Raw genomic sequence first — 13,235 nt, forward strand, 5'->3', positions numbered from 1 at the left:
GTGGTTGGTTGAATAAATGGGGCGGCAGGGTAGCCTAGTGGCTAGAGCGTTGGACTGGTAACCAAAAGGTTGCAAGATCAAATCCCTGAGCTCACAAGATAAAATTCTGTCGTTCTGTCCCTGAGCAAGGCAGTTAACCCACTGTTCCTAGGCTGTCATTGAAATTAAGATTTTTTTCCTAACTGACTTGCCTAGTTAAATAAAGATATAAAAAAACAGGTTAGAATTTGGTTTTCTGTTGACTTGCCATGTTTGTCTGATTCTATAAAACTCAGTCACACTATCAAAAAAAATGGGATTCCCACTGTTTGTTATTCACATACAAAACATATTATAGAGCTATTATGTCCATCACTCATGATTGCCATGGCAATGGTGAAAACACAACAGAGCTCAAAAGGCAGGTATGCCAAGTATGTTTTGCAAAGTCATCTGGGACAAATCTCCAATATTTCTTATCGGAAAACCTCCCTGCTATTGTCATGCTCATTCTATAGTGCAAAGGTATTCAACTCTTAGCCTACGAGGTCCGAAGCCTGCTGGTTTTCAGTTCTACCTGATAATTAAATGGAATGTAATAAATGGAACGGAGTCAAACATGTTGTTTCCATATGTTTGATGATACCCTTACATTTATTCCATTCCAGCCATTACAATGAGCCCGTCCTCCTATATCTCCTCCCACCAGCCTCCTCTGGTAGCAAGACTTACGAATTGGTCTCTGACCAAGACCAAGCAGACCCGGCCGGTGTTTGGGGTTTGTGAAGTAATTTAGAGAAGTTATTTTCAAACTGACAAGCTTTCGTCAAAAACGACTTTATATTGAAGGAGAGCCTTGATTTGACTGTCTGCATATGCGCAGTTCAGCGCGAGACGACCGTTAGAGCGGATGACTGTTTATGCGCAAGATCTTAGCTAGCCAACGTCGCCAGAACATCGCCTACAAGCGTTATCTATTGGAAAATCAGTTTCTGTCTTCATATTGTACTGTCTTGGGTAAAACCTTGCAAACACAATGGAAGGAACTTTTTCTTATAGGTGAATGTCAAACAGTCAGTTTGAAAATAACTTCTCTAAATTACTTCACAAACCCCAAACACCGGCCGGGTCTGCTTGGTCTGCTTCGCAAGCGTTCCCGGAAGTATCGCGATGTTGCGCCTCTGGGTTTAGAAACTCGGTGGTTTTACTGCCACTCTGATACCTCTCCTTTGCGCTCTCAATATTCCCTTCCCCCCACTTTGTGTGGATGTCGACGTTACCAAAACGCTGCTTAGAGAACCCACCGAAGTAAACCTTGGAGAAAACTGCCAGCACTGATCAAGGGAAAACAGTGACAACACCGAACTCAGCATAGAATTAAAGGAAAGGTGCTCCACGATAACAAATTCCCTTTGACATTTGGTGAGTTTGATATTAAAACGTAATCTAATATTTTAGACAGATGTGTCCTGAGAATGTAAATATATAGATTTGCTATGCATATGTAAAATATGTAATGGTCATGCATGGTTGAAAATATTACAGATGAATAGACTAGGCTACACGTTGCACGCCATAGATCCAAGGGCAAAGAAAACAAGACAATAGTGTTTGTGTGTAGCATTGCGGTTTGATGTGTGCAACAATGTAGCCTTATCGCGGTAGCAACGGCTTTGGATCTAAAGGATGCATTGTAAAACATGACAGGGACTGAGAGTGAGTGCAAAGGAATTGCTGCCGACCTCTTGTCCCGGCTATACATTTTTCCTACTCATGCAGCAGCAGCATTTCGGCTGTTGGTAAAGGTTCGTGCTGCTCAAAATGGTGTCGGGACGTTGAATGTGTGACATAAAAAAAACCAAGTACATTTCAGAGCGCTGTAATTATTTCAGGACAGCGTCCACATGATAGAGAGGACAGATAGGGGAAACTATTTATTTCACTTTCTCACATCAGCTGAATCCAAGTCAATCTTTCAGTTTGATATAGGACACGAGCTGACGTTCGTTGATTCATTGTAGACCTATGCGTGCAATAACTGCCGGGGAAATGTTTTGTTATTACTTTTCTCTATTTGCGGTGGTGATTATGCTTTTGTAAAGTAGGCTAGTACGATAGGCCTATGGTCAAATCTAAACTGCTCAGTGATAATAATAAAAAGCCGAATATTCATAATATAAGAATGAATAATACAAATGATACTGTAATAACACTACAATATAACGAGAATAAGAATAATACCACAAATATTGTAGTTGTGATTTTCATTTTGAAGGAACAGATCACTAGCCAATAGCCTGTTGCATGTCCAAACAATTTGACATTTTGAAAAATGTAGATGTCATTTGCTGCTGCTTTAGAGAGGACGAACAATTGTTAACAAAACCAAATATGTTGGTTTATTGACAATGCACATTGCTTTAGGACTTTAAAACCATGATTTAGGCCTGTGTAGGCTTGCCACCTTTGTGCATCTGAAATGGCACCCTATCCCTACATAGTGCACTACATTTGACTAGAGCCCTATGGGGAGCCTTAAGGGGATGTTAGGGCTAGGGGAATAGGGTGCCATTTTGGATGCACACCTTGTGTTGGGTTGGTAACACCCCATTATTGTTCTGGAAGGATAGGATGGACTGGCATGAGTGTCATCTTTATATTGTTGATGTTGATTGATGAAACCTCCGAATCCATATAGACTTGTCTCTTTTGCCTTAGATTTAGTGTAAAAAAATGCAAGCATCTGTATTTGAAATCTATCCCTTTCACTGTGCACTGGTAGCTACACTTGCAGTTACTTATACTTGCAGATACTACAGTTAACCGATGTAGCTGACAGGAAGGGCTAGATGGAGATTTGGGGGTAAATCAACTACTTTCAATGTTGTTTTCAATTGCCAAGTACTGTATCTGCAGCGATATAACCCACTACACTCCCTGGCTTTATCAAACCATGGATGTGCTTCACAATCACCCCTTGGGCTCTCCCTGCCTTTACCGACAACACAAGGGAGGGAGCGAGAGAAAATAATGACTGAGCAGAGCAATAGAGGAGAACGAGAGAGAGTGATGCACCAACATGCCCGCGGCTATGACCAACTGAACAATTCCCCTGTCTCTGTCTTTGAAGACACCCCAGGGATGTTGAGGATTTGTTTCTTTGCTGTTTTTTCTTCAAATGTTTTATTTATATCCCACTTTATCTCTCCACGCTGTGCATGTGTCTTTATAGTTGGTTTACCTGAGGCTGATGGGGATCTCCAAAGCTCACTGAGTCATGCAGCAAGGCCTAGGGCAGAGGCACCGAGACTAGTCTAGCTTAATGTCTCAATGTCACAATCCGCTTTTTTTTGTGTGGTTTGTTTCACATCTACCATAAAGCAAATCTACAGAGAGGACTTGTAAAAATGTAATGACAACTCAGAGATGACTGCATTGGGTTAGCACTGGACACTGTGAACAGACACATTGGCAATGCAGGGCATTGTGGGAGTTGTAGTCTGGTAGTTTGGTGTAAAAAGGCTTATGCTGTCCTCACCACATGACTGAAAGTCACATCAAATATGATGCCCCACACGGTCATGAACCTGAAGACATCTTTCAGAACAGCAGGGCCATGTTCAATAGGCGAACATTGTGGGACATGTTAGATAGAAATGACATGAATCCCTATTCTACCTGTCAGAGGCATGTTTGTTCTACATAACATATTTCTACCTGAAAGGTCCAGTTCCACTTCGTTGTGGCCTGCAGAACATGTTCCAGGTGAACACTGTGGACTGTAGCTTAGTATTGTGTCGCGTGGGGCGAATCTGTTGCTCCACCGTCTGTGAGTTTGGGTGCTGCTGTGTGATCTGCCGGGCTCCAGAGGGCAGTGAGACAGAACACACCACAGAGATGTGGAGATGCTCCAATATCTGTGGAAAGGCACTTGTTCCCGTGTTAATGTGTCTAAATGGCTGATTTCTTCGTTAATGATATACCATTTCTCATCGTTTAATGACTAATCGTTTAATGTCTAGTGTAGCTCAGTTGGTAGAGCATGCAAGGGTTGTGGGTTCGATTCCCATGGGGGACCAATACAAAAAAGTATGAAAATGTATAAGAGCATATGCTAAATGACTAAAATGTCAAATGTAAAAATGAGTAAGGCCTACTCTGTTCCACCATGTCATGTTAAAACTGTTGTTTCTGCAAGTCCTTTGTCTGGATACGTACATAGTATACTGTAATTAATGTGTTGTTGGCTAGGCTGTTTGTAGTGAAAGGCGCAGTGCTGTAAAGTTGCTATGAAGTTTTATCCACTAATAGTTAAGATTGGAAGAAGGGGAGCTGATCATTAATCTGTACTTAGGGGAAATTTAATCGCGGAGTGAAGGGGAGGGGTCAGGTCAGTAGGAGGAATGGACCCGGCAGTAGGAAGCCAATTGGCTCGTTGCTCAGTCCTCGGGGACAGATGTGTCAGAGGGAATCTGAACTCTCTCTCACCTTAGGTAGCCCCGGGCCGCTGAAACAAGTCTCCACACACACGCATACTGTCGAACGGGCACAACCCAAACACATGGCATTTGCAACACACACACACACACACGTGCTTTCTCTCTCTAATACACGCAAAGTGCACACACTCACACACACTGACTATACAAAACATTAAAAACACCTGCTCTTTCTATTACATAGATTGACCAGGTGAATCCAGGTGAAAGCTATTGTAAGAATATTTCCTATGTTTCTCCCCCTGATTTGCTTTCGGGTCTCTGTTATTGAAGAGTAACATCAACTGCTGACACTGATCCCTTATTGATGTCACATGTTAAATCCACTCCAATCAGTGTAGATGAAGGGGAGGAGACAAGTTAAAGAAGGATTTTTAAGCCTTGCGATGTGGATTGTGTATGTGTGCCATTCAGAAGGTGAGTGGGTAAGACATAAGCATTTAAGTACATTTGAACGGGGTATGGTAGTAGGTGCCAGGCGCGCTGGTTTGTGTCAAGAACTACAATGCTGCTTGATTTTTCACGGTCAACCATTTCCCGTGTGTATCAAGAATAATCCACCACTCAAAGGACATCCAGCCAACTTGACACAACTGTGGGAAGCATTGGAGTCAACATGGGCCAGCATCCCTGTGGGTTGAGTCCATGCCCCGATGGGGGGGTGCAACTCAGTATTGGCAAGATTTTCCTAATGTTTGGTATACTCAGTGTGCATAAACACACACACACCTCGAAGTTATGAGGCTCACAGTGAATAGAGAAGTCTCTTGGCTGACTGCTGACTGGCTGAGGAATCATTTTCTCCATTTTCGCCATCTTGAGATGGTTTCTATTCTCAAAATTGAGGAGAGAGAGAAATTGCGATTTCTTGGCGGGTTCTATGCGGGCTCTAGTTAAAACTAGTGCACTATATAGGAAAAAGGGTGCCATTTCGGGTGCATCGTGATGCCATCTCTCTCCACAGCCCTGCAGTTCCTGTAACTGCTCTGTTTTGCTGTAGTAAAGGAGGCACAAAATTCTCGCCCCTCTCTCTACCGCTGACGTCATGGGTTCACTCCTTTCCTGTCTTCCTCTAACCTCCACATGTTAATTTGTGCCCCTCCCTTCATTTGTGTGCTGTGTTTTGATGCAGAGCTGAGCAGCTGACAGACACAGGGTTATTGTCTACGGGGGAGATCTGCTGGAATGCGTGTACACAATTCTCCGCTGCTGTTTCCGTAGGCCTCCTCCTGTGGAATGATGGAATGTCGGAGTTGTTCTTTTGGAATGTTATACCTCTGAACCCTGTCGAGGAGGCTGCCAAAGGGTGTGTGGTCGGTGTCTACAATGACTCTGTAACATGCCCATAGGATTAGGGCTGTGGCGGTCACAAAATTTTGCCGGCTGGTGATTGTCAAGCAAATAACGCTCGGTCTCATGGTAATTTACCATTTAATTAACATGAACACATTTAGCATCTCCTTGCTTCCACACACAGCCTCCGAGCCATTTTAAAAAGTCTAATAAATACAGTTGAAGTCGGAAGTTCACATACACTTAGGTTGGAGTCATTAAAACTAGTTTTTCTACCACTCCACAAATTTCTTGTTAACAAACTATAGTTTTGGCAAGTCGGTTAGGACATCTATTTTGTGCATGACACAAGTCATTTTTCCTACAATTGTTTACAGACAGATTATTTCACTTATAATTCACTGTATCACAGTTCCAGTGGGTTACATACACTAAGTTGACTTTGCCTTTAAACAGCTTGGAAAATTCCAGAAAATTATGTCATGGCTTTAGAAGCTTCTGATATGCTAATTGACATCATTTGAGTCATTTGGAGGTGTACCTGTGGATGTATTTCAAGGCCTACCTTCAAACTCAGTGCCTCTTTGCTTGACATCATGGGAAAATCAAAAGAAATCAGCCCAGACCTCAGAATTTCTTTTGTAGACTTCCACAAGTCTGGTTCATTCTTGGGAGCAATTTCCAAAAGCCTGAAGGTACCACGTTCATCTGTACAAACAATAGTACGCAAGTATAAACACCTTGGGACCAAGCAGCTGTCATACCGCTCAGGAAGGAGACGCTTTCTGTTTCCTAGAGATGAACGTACTTTGGTGCGAAAAGTGCAAATGATTCCAAGAACAACAGCAAAGGACCTTGTGAAGATGCTGGAGGAAACGGGTACAAAAGTATCTATATCCACAGTAAAACGAGTCCTATATCGACATAACTTGAAAGGCTGCTCAGCAAGGGAGAAGCCACTGCTCCAAAACCACCATAACAAAGCCAGACTACGGTTTGCAACTGCACATGTGGACAAAGATTGTACTTTTTGGAGAAATATCCTCTGGTCTGATAAAACAAAAATAGAACTGTTTGGCCTTAATGACCATTGTTATGTTTGGAGGAAAAAGGGGGATGCTTGCAAGCTGAAGAATACCATCCCAACCGTGAAGCACGGGGGTGGCAGCATCATGTTGTGGGGGTGCTTTGCTGCAGGAGGGGCTGGTCCACTTCACAAAATCGATGGCATCATGAGGGAGGAAAATTATGTGGATATATTGAAGCAACATCTCAAGACATCAGTCAGGAAGTTAAAGCTTGGTCGCAAATGGGTCTTCCAAATGGACAATGATGCCAATCATATTTAATGGCAATGGAAAATTTAATGGCAATGCTACCAAATACTAATCGCGTGTATGTAAACTTCTGACCCACTGGGAATGTGATAAAAGAAATAAAATCTGAAATAAATCATTCTCTCTACTATTATTCTGACATTTCACATTCTTAAAATAAAGTGGGGTTCCTAACTGACCTAAAACAGGGAACTTTTACTAGGATTAAATGTCAAGAATTGTGAAACTGAGTTGAAATGTATCTAAACTTCCGACTTCAACTGTACTTTTAATGTAGCCTACACCTTAACAATATATCCATTATATATTTTAGACAGCTTTAAAGAAGCATGATATGAAGAAAATTTATATTTCAGAAGAAAATAATAGCATAGATTAGGGCTGGGTGATATGGCCAAACTCTCATATCCCGTTATAGGTAATTTCATATCCCGTTAACGATACATATCACGATATAGCACATTTTCTGTAAATTCAATGAATAAATAGTTTATATAAAATTACAACATGTAAAGGCCTATTTCTCACATTTTGAATTCTTCTCAACAAATAAAAAGGTACTTACTCATGTTTGATTATTTATTTCATTTAGAACCTGTGCAAATGGTCAATTAAGCATGTAACAAAATATGAATATCTAAAATGGGTAAATAGAAAACACTTAAAATATAGCCCTAAAATATTTGTAAAAAAAATTGGGGGGGGGGGGGGGGGGGGGGGGGCTTGCCTGTTTTGCATGCTATTTTGGCAATAATATGTGTCACATATCAATTTACACTTGGTACCTTGGGTCGGTTGTTATGACCAACTCACAAAACCCCCATTTCTCAACCTTGTAAATTGGGGCCATTTCTTTGCAGATGTAAGTTGTAACGGCAGCCTTCCATCTTCGTGATTCTATACCATGTGGTGTGCAGCGGACAAAGCACTCTTGCAACGTCTGAGTCGGGGGTTTGTTTTAAGCACTCGACTGTACTTGTTTGGGTCTCCTCCATAGACTCTCTCCGTACTGTTTCACATGATTCTTGCGTAGGTGGTAAAAGAGGTTAGTGGTGTTTGAGCCTGTTGTCGGGACCGGCCTGCGGCATATTTTGCAGTGGGCGGTTTTCTGGTCCGTGTCAGACTTTTCATACCCATTCCACGTCCATGCAACCAAAGTTGCCCCTCTTTTAGGTACGAGCTCCGTGTCTTCGTGCTCTGTGTCATGTTCACTCTTCCATGTTTGTTTCTGTTGCAAATTTCCTTCCACACGGCACATGCAAAACGTCGTCCAATTGACAAAAAATATTGCCGTAGAGTGATTTGAGACACAACGAAATAAACGATAGACGTTTTTCTATCATTTCATATTATGCTCTATCGTCACACGATATATATGTAACAGTATAACTTTAGACCATCCCTCGCGCGAACCAGGGACCCTCTGCACACATCAACAACAGTCACCCATGAAGCGTCGTTACCCATCGCTCCACAAAGGCTGCGGCCCTTGCAGAGCAAGGGGAACCACTACTTCAAGTCTCAGAGCAAGTGACGTCACCGACTGAAAGGCTGCTAGCGCGCACTACCGATTCCTAGCTAGCCATTTCACATCGGTTACATATATCATCATATCGCCCAGCCCTAGCATAGAGTTGTCCTTATGTTAGGTCCTGATGTGGCTATGCCAAATGGGTGTTGGCTACACTAGTTAATTTATCAGACGAGATTTGTTTATAATTCCATGGCATATTTTATATTGTTTTATAGTATGAAGGATACAATTGAACAAAGCTGAATAAAATATAAATATTTTCTCCAAACGATTTGAGGGAGTGCGCATATGCGGCTATCTGTGTTGAGCAGTTAACAAAGAAATAGGTACTCCTATATGCTTAATTTAGAGTTATTCATGTAACTTTACTTGTTCTACAAACATTGGGCTATATGTTTTGTTTTTTAATACATTGTAAGGCTGCATGATAAAACTAATGATGATTTGAAAAAGTCGCATGAAAGGCATGAGCTCTGCTTTGTTTTTTTTTGTGCAGGCTGTACACGCTTCATCAGTCTTTCATTCACAATTTGACAAGCACTTGATAATGCCTCGAGTTTTTTAAAGCGGCATCCCCTTTGTGGCCGTAACGCACCCTAAAAAACCCATGCCTTTTGCGGCCCGGAGTGCTGCAGTGTGCCCTTCTCCCTGAGTGTGCTGCACAATACAAAGCCTCTCACTCACATGGCTCTTAGTCACATGATTGTTTTTTTTTCACAGGCTACAAGTCAGAGATATCAGGGACGCAACAGTGCGTGTTCTTATCCAATTCCAAGGTGCATATTGAAGATATTGGTAGAAATGTTCATTTACTTTGTCAGCCAACAAGATGAGTAGACCTGGCGAACAGCAAAAGCACTATCCTATGTCAATCTACTATCCCCCAGAGTACAAAAGTCAACCTATTCTGTGCAAGAAATAAATATTCCAAACATAGTCTGGGACAGTTGTGAGATGCGATAGACCCCAAATTAATACAACCACTAGCATCAAAAAAACGTTTTTATGCAATACGGCTGATGCAACGCTTTTATAATAAAGGTGCATTTTTATGGTGAAAATGATCTTCCCCAAACTTGAAACTCACACGCTGCTTATATATGCCAGTTAGGCTCTACACCCCTTGTAAAGTGGATTAATGTGCTTAATTTGAATACGTTTTTGGCCACTTTAGTTGGGCTTGATAATGCTACAAGAGGTGTACGACGCTGATTTTTTTCTTATGCTGGGCATCATTCACAAGTGACAATATAAAATGTATATAAAAGTGATCGGCTAGAATTGTCACCCATCAGACTATTCTTGATTTAATCTTGTCTTTACATTTGTTTTGATTTAGAATGGACCATTATCATGTACCTGTATTGAAACAATGACAGCGGAAAAAAATACATGTCATCTATGCACTTAAATAGCGAATGGAGGATGCTCTTCCCCGTGAGTTATTTTCATGCCAGTCAGGTAGGCTTCACTCCTGTTGTAAATAATTATAAGCAATGTGCTTAATATTAGGAAAGTTTGGAAATAAATATAGTAGGCCTAGCCTATAGAAAGCTGATGGAATCCTCATAATTTTTTAGTGGGCATCACTCTGTTCTTCCGCAATTGCATAGCCTATAGAAATGTTACGCAACATGAGCTCATGGGCTCTCATGGAGTGTTTGATTAGATTTTCGATAACATTTGCATTGACGTCAGAGTGATTCGAGGGACAATGGAGTGCTCAGTACCAGGCAGTTAGCATGTTTGGTAGCCTACTAATGACCAGCAGCAGCATTAGAGCTTGGAGAAGCCTAATTACCGTGACTAAATGGTCATGTGGAATTTGACAGCCTTCATGACTTGTGACCGCCGGTGTGGCGGTAATACGCTCACCACAACAGCCCTACCTAGGATGCCTATCGGCTCTTAACCTGTAGAGTCATAGCCTTGTCTCCATAGGTACAGCCTGGAATGTCAAGAGACAAATCTCTACTTTACAATTCTACTAATTTCTCATCACTTTTAGTTGAGGATTCAGCACTGGACCTCAACAAAAAGAAACGATGGAGTGAGCTCGGAAAACATTGTTTGCTTTGACTCGATCATAAGTCACTCTCTCCCTCTTGCTCTGCCATTTTGTTTACCTTGATCCAAGTGTCAGCGTCTGAGGAAACTAGAACAGCCTCTGTGTCGTGCTTCCCATGGCTGGTAAACACTTGTTTGCCGTCAGGGGAGAGAAGTTAAGAATTAATTATCTCCTTCTTGGAGGCACTCTTGTGTTTGATACATGGGGCCTGGCGACAGACAGCCCACCGCAATCAGGAGTGGAGTAGTCCTGGCTGCAACGCATTCCAATCATGCACGGCTACGCTACATCGCTCCCCCAAAGCTCCTACAAAGTTCCAGAGCTTGGTGTGCAATAGTGTTCTACACTCCAGTCGTCTCTCCTCTACATCTATTAAAGTGTTGCTCTCAGTGGTGTGTGCTACTAAAATGAGAAGATAAAAGGCAATAGATGGTGCTGGGTGATAGGGTGAGGAATGTGGAATTCTGGGAGGTTCTTATGAAGGTAGGCTATTAAAAGTGTGCAAATCATCACATTGACCTTCTAACCTGGCTGTGCTAAATATCAAGGTATTATCATGGATGGGATCAGATCTACGTAGATGTATGGCATACACAGTATTATAAACTGGGTGGTTCGAGCCCTGAATACTGATTGGCTGACAGCTGTGGTAAATCAGACCATATACCATGGGTAAACATTTATTTTTACTGCTCTAATTATGTTGGTAACCAGTTTATAATAGCAATAAGGCACTTTGGGTGTTTGTGGTATATGGTCTTAATACCACGGCTAAGGACTGTCCAGGCACTCTGCGTTGTGTCGTGTGTAAAAACAGCCCTTAGTCATGGTATATTGGCCTTATACCACACCTCCTCGGGTCTTATTGCTTAAATAAACTATTGGTACACTGCTACACTCTGGTGGCATGGCTTTCAAGTGTCATGGATCATTAAATTCAATTTCATAGCTTTGCTCTGTTTGGTTTCCTTCCACCCACAGTTTTTTTTGCATTTGCACATCTGTCATGCTGCTATATGTGTGCTCTGTGCTTCTACTTTAGAGGTGACCTACCTTGGCTTCTTCTGTTCAATTATCATGACCTATCTCCCTCGCTCTTTCTCCACCTCTCTCTCTTTATCTCTTCGGTCTCCCCTCTCTCTCCTTCCCCCCTCAATGTCTCTCTTTCTCCTTCCATCTCTCTGCTTATGCTGCAGTCATACCCTCTCACTGCTACCTTTCTCCCAGTTTCTCTGCTTCTGTTATAATCATGGTTCTTTTGTTCATTTTCACAGATTTGCATTGCCATTTCCTCCTCCGCTCCTACACTAGCATTGCCCTGAGAATGGCCGGCGGGCACCCCACCGACCAATTCAGTTTCTTGTACCAACCCGAAAGTGCTCAGAACCTGAAGAGGTCAGTGTAGAACAACTTCGATGCTTTAACCCCCCCCCCCCCCCCCCCCATCCTCCACTACCAATGTGATGAAATGGCCCAGAGTCTGTTCAGGAACGGAAATACGTTACAGAACGTTGAGCTAGAAATAGATTGTGTAGAATAGGGAATCGTGCCGGCTCTATCCATTACATTTCTATCTGCAACGTTCTGAAACTTTTAACCTCACTGAATAGGCTACAGGTGTGAGGTTGAGGTTCATGAACTTTGACCTTGCTGACCTCTAAACATGTCACCAAATGAATGTCTGAAAGTGATGAAAACAAAATTAGCAAAATGGATGACCACATTGTAAGTCCTTACAGTATGTATATATTACAGTGTAACATGCTGACCAGACAGCGCGTGTGCGTCTGCAAGTTGATTTTGTCCACCCACACCAGACGCGATCAGGACAAACAGGTTGAAATATTAAAACAAACAATGAACAAATGATATTAATTTGGGGACAGGTCGAAAAGCATTAAATATTTATGGTAATTAACTTGCTAGCTTGCTGTTGCTAGCTAATTTGTCCTGGGATATAAACATTGGGTTGTTATTTTACCTGAAATGCACAAGGTCTTCTACTCCGACAATTAATCCACAGATAAAATGGTCAACTGAGTTAGTTTCTAGTTATCTCTCCTCCTTCAGGCTTCTTCTTCTTTGGACTTTATATGGCGGTTCGCAACCAACTTTAAGGTGCATTACCACAACCGACTGGAGTGTGGACCTCAGTTCATCTTTCAATCACCCACGTGGGTATATGCTCCTAAAAATCAATGAGGAGATGGTACATGGTTATATGCTTCTAAAAACCAATGACGAGATTGGAGAGGCAGGACTTTCAGCACGTCGAGTATCACAAATAGAACCAAGCTCTATTTTAGCGCCTAGCTACGCAGATGCTCGCGAGCAGTATGGGTGCAATGATTTAATGACATGTATGTGTACATTTATTTTGCAATGCTAGTGCAAGCGACGTGTCCGGGTCTGGTCAGCATGTAATGGTGTTATATAATTTCACCTTTTTTTCCTTCTGCAGTATATGCAAAAATGAGTTGGTACCGAATTAACTGAATATATTGTCATTTTCTTTCTGCATTTAC

At 42.0% G+C, this 13,235-nt stretch overlaps 1 protein-coding gene across 3 annotated transcripts in view; it reads left to right on the plus strand.

Annotated features, from left to right (window-relative positions):
• The first annotated feature begins 1,131 nt into the window (after window positions 1-1,131).
• LOC129819810 (protein FAM168A-like) overlaps window positions 1,132-13,235 on the plus strand; it is a 56,505-nt gene continuing 44,401 nt past the window's right edge. For 2 of the 3 annotated variants that reach the window (XM_055876418.1, XM_055876435.1), the window contains exons 1-2: window positions 1,132-1,401; window positions 11,985-12,105. In XM_055876418.1, coding sequence (XP_055732393.1) covers window positions 12,035-12,105 — 71 coding nt within the window. In that variant the 5' untranslated portion in view covers window positions 1,132-1,401; window positions 11,985-12,034. The remainder of the gene's footprint in view (window positions 1,402-11,984; window positions 12,106-13,235) is intronic. The other variant, XM_055876425.1, reaches the window with a different exon arrangement.

This window comes from Salvelinus fontinalis, chromosome 2, assembly GCF_029448725.1.
Source record: "Salvelinus fontinalis isolate EN_2023a chromosome 2, ASM2944872v1, whole genome shotgun sequence".
Lineage (NCBI taxonomy): Eukaryota > Metazoa > Chordata > Actinopteri > Salmoniformes > Salmonidae > Salvelinus > Salvelinus fontinalis.